This window comes from Sardina pilchardus, chromosome 22 (genome assembly GCF_963854185.1).
Source record: "Sardina pilchardus chromosome 22, fSarPil1.1, whole genome shotgun sequence".
NCBI lineage: Eukaryota > Metazoa > Chordata > Actinopteri > Clupeiformes > Clupeidae > Sardina > Sardina pilchardus.
Genome location: NC_085015.1, coordinates 836843 through 839342, shown reverse-complemented (window position 1 = coordinate 839342; position 2500 = coordinate 836843). Strand labels below are relative to the sequence as shown.

Here is a 2500-nt window from a genome sequence, read left to right as displayed (position 1 = left end):
ATAAAGTAGCCTAGCCGCTAGCCCTCGGTCCCTCTGGAGCAAGAGAGAGAGCTACGATAAAGTAGCCTAGCCGCTGGTCCCTCTGGAGCAAGAGAGAGAGCTACGATAAAGTAGCCTAGCCGCTAGCCCTCGGCCCCTCTGGAGCAAGAGAGAGAGCTATATTCTGCTTCTTTAGGATAGCCTAGTCTACTCATGGATGCATGTCTCTGTAGCAACAGTAGTCATTTTAGCCACGACATATTCTGGGTGACTCACAGACCCAGGGATTCCTGTCTGGCCCTCTTACTGTAATGAAGTTGAATAATCAGGGTGCAGTTGAATAGCCGTGGTGTAGGCTACAGTTTGAACTCCAGGCTCAAGGTTTAGATGCCAGACTACTAGGAAAGCTACAACTACAACTACTCCGGTTTTAATGGAAACGGATGTTGTTGGGCAGGCTAGTCATTCTGTGATCTTAATTGTGTGATGTTAATGAACGGATGTTCAGCAGGCTCATCCTGTGAGTTGGCCGTCAATCAGACGCAGTGACTCATGAGCTGCAGTCCCGCGTGCAAGTTCACGTAACTTGAGAAAGATAGTGATTCTCTGTGATAGGCACTGAAAACTGAAAACAAAAAATCGCTGGATGTACTTGATTTTATCATGTACATCGGTTGCACATGAATGAAATGTCTACGAAACTGATCCATGCTGTTACAGTAGCCTAATGTGTGACCCCTGCGGCGGCTCCATGTCCTGCCCTGCTCCCGACAGGCTACAGAACAGAGTGCACACACAGAGCGCCTGCACGTCAAGGGACATTTGTTTTTCATTAGGTTATTGCTTGAATTGACATCGTCTATTATTGGTAGTCTCCCTAGTCGGACCAACTTTCCAAATTGTTCACTGTTCACTTGTTCACTATTTAATTATAAAATGTAAAATTATATATAAAAAAAATGTAATTATTGTATTATCTTTTTATGTGTAGGCTATGTCGCTTTGGACAAAGGCGTCTGCCAAATCATTTAACCATTACTCACTGAACGTGAAGATAGCCTATCACGTAGAGCTGTCACCTCTAGTCTAGGCGGAACTTTTGTTATGACCCATCGGCGGCTCGGGCTTATTTTGAAGATGCACAAGCTTCAGCTGACTACCGATCGATTAGACGCATAGGAATGAGAAGCGAGAGTAGGCCAGCCTGTCGTATGGAGTAGCCTAACTATGAAAGAGGAACACGTACAAGTCAGGCAGTTCAAAACAGTATCGTTTTCAGGTTCATAAGCGCGCATGGCCGAACCACAGACAACTATGCAGTAGCCAAAATTAACTATTTAGTCACGCTCGGACTCTGGCGCTGTGTCACATCCACTGACCGGTCAGTGGTCCCGTCCCACCGTATCGGTTACTGATACAGACAGAAGCGGAGATCGGCTCGCGCTTGTCATTAACCCTGTGTCAACTGTCGGTGTCAACTTGTCGTAGCCTACGTTAAACAACGTATCATGGATCGCAACAGCCTAAACAGTGATTTACTGCTAACAACAGACAATCAAGGTGAGGAGATGAGACGAAATGTCCAGATGTAGCGGTCTGGCGTTTGTGCATTTGATTGATTATTTAGTTAGTAGGCTGCTTCATGTGGTATTAGTCTGATTTGCCTTTTGTTTTTAAACTGTCTAGGCCGTGTCCACTACTGGAGAAATATTTGTGGTTTCTGGTAAGTGGCCATTGTGTCCTGTAGCCTACTTTCCTTTACATTGAAGCTCGTTTATCTCAGACTAAATCTGTCTCTGGCCCGGGTCCACCCGCAGGTGTCTCGGCTTGTGCAACAACTTCGCCTACGTTGTGATGTTGAGCGCAGCGCACGACATTCTGAAGCAGCAAGAACACAACAACACGCTTCCGGTGAGAGTGCGGCTTGCTGATGTCTTGTGTTTACTCTCCAGCCGTGACAGCACAGGTGACGGTCACATGATGGCTGGCGATGTGTTGATTCATCTTTACCGATTGATCACAGCTAGGTCTTGTTTTTACCAGACAGGTCAGGTGACAGTCACACATGTCACAGTCACAATGGACATTTCACTTTTTTAATCACTTCATTGTAGTGCTCTCATATCCAGTCCAAGGTGTAACAGGCCATTGTTTCTGTCTTGTGTTATTTAGTAACTAAGTCAACACATAGCCTGCACTGAGGCATACAGAGCGAGGAAGAGGTAGGGTAAACAATACATAGCCTGCACTGAGGCCTAGAGCGAGGAAGAGGAAGGGTAAACAACACAGCCTGCACTGAGGCTACAGAGCGAGGAAGAGGAAGGGTAAACAACACATAGAGAGGAAGAGGAAGGGTAAACAACACAGAACGAGGAAGAGGAAGGGTAAACAACACAGAGCGAGGAAGAGGAAGGTACATCAGACAAACAAAACAGTAAACAGTGCTGATTAAATAATAATAATACAAACAAATAAAATAATATGAATGAAAACTCTCTCTCTTCTCTCTCTCTCTCTCTCT

The 2500-nt window shown here is 45.5% G+C and overlaps 1 protein-coding gene across 1 annotated transcript in view; it reads left to right on the top strand.

The window, feature by feature from the left end:
* Nucleotides 1-1144: 1144 nt before the first annotated feature.
* Nucleotides 1145-2500, top strand: part of cln3 (CLN3 lysosomal/endosomal transmembrane protein, battenin) — a 12777-nt gene continuing 11421 nt past the window's right edge. Inside the window, exons 1-3 of the mRNA XM_062526700.1 lie at nt 1145-1539; nt 1666-1702; nt 1797-1890. Of these exons, the coding sequence (XP_062382684.1) occupies nt 1488-1539; nt 1666-1702; nt 1797-1890 (183 nt within the window). The 5' untranslated portion in view covers nt 1145-1487. The remainder of the gene's footprint in view (nt 1540-1665; nt 1703-1796; nt 1891-2500) is intronic.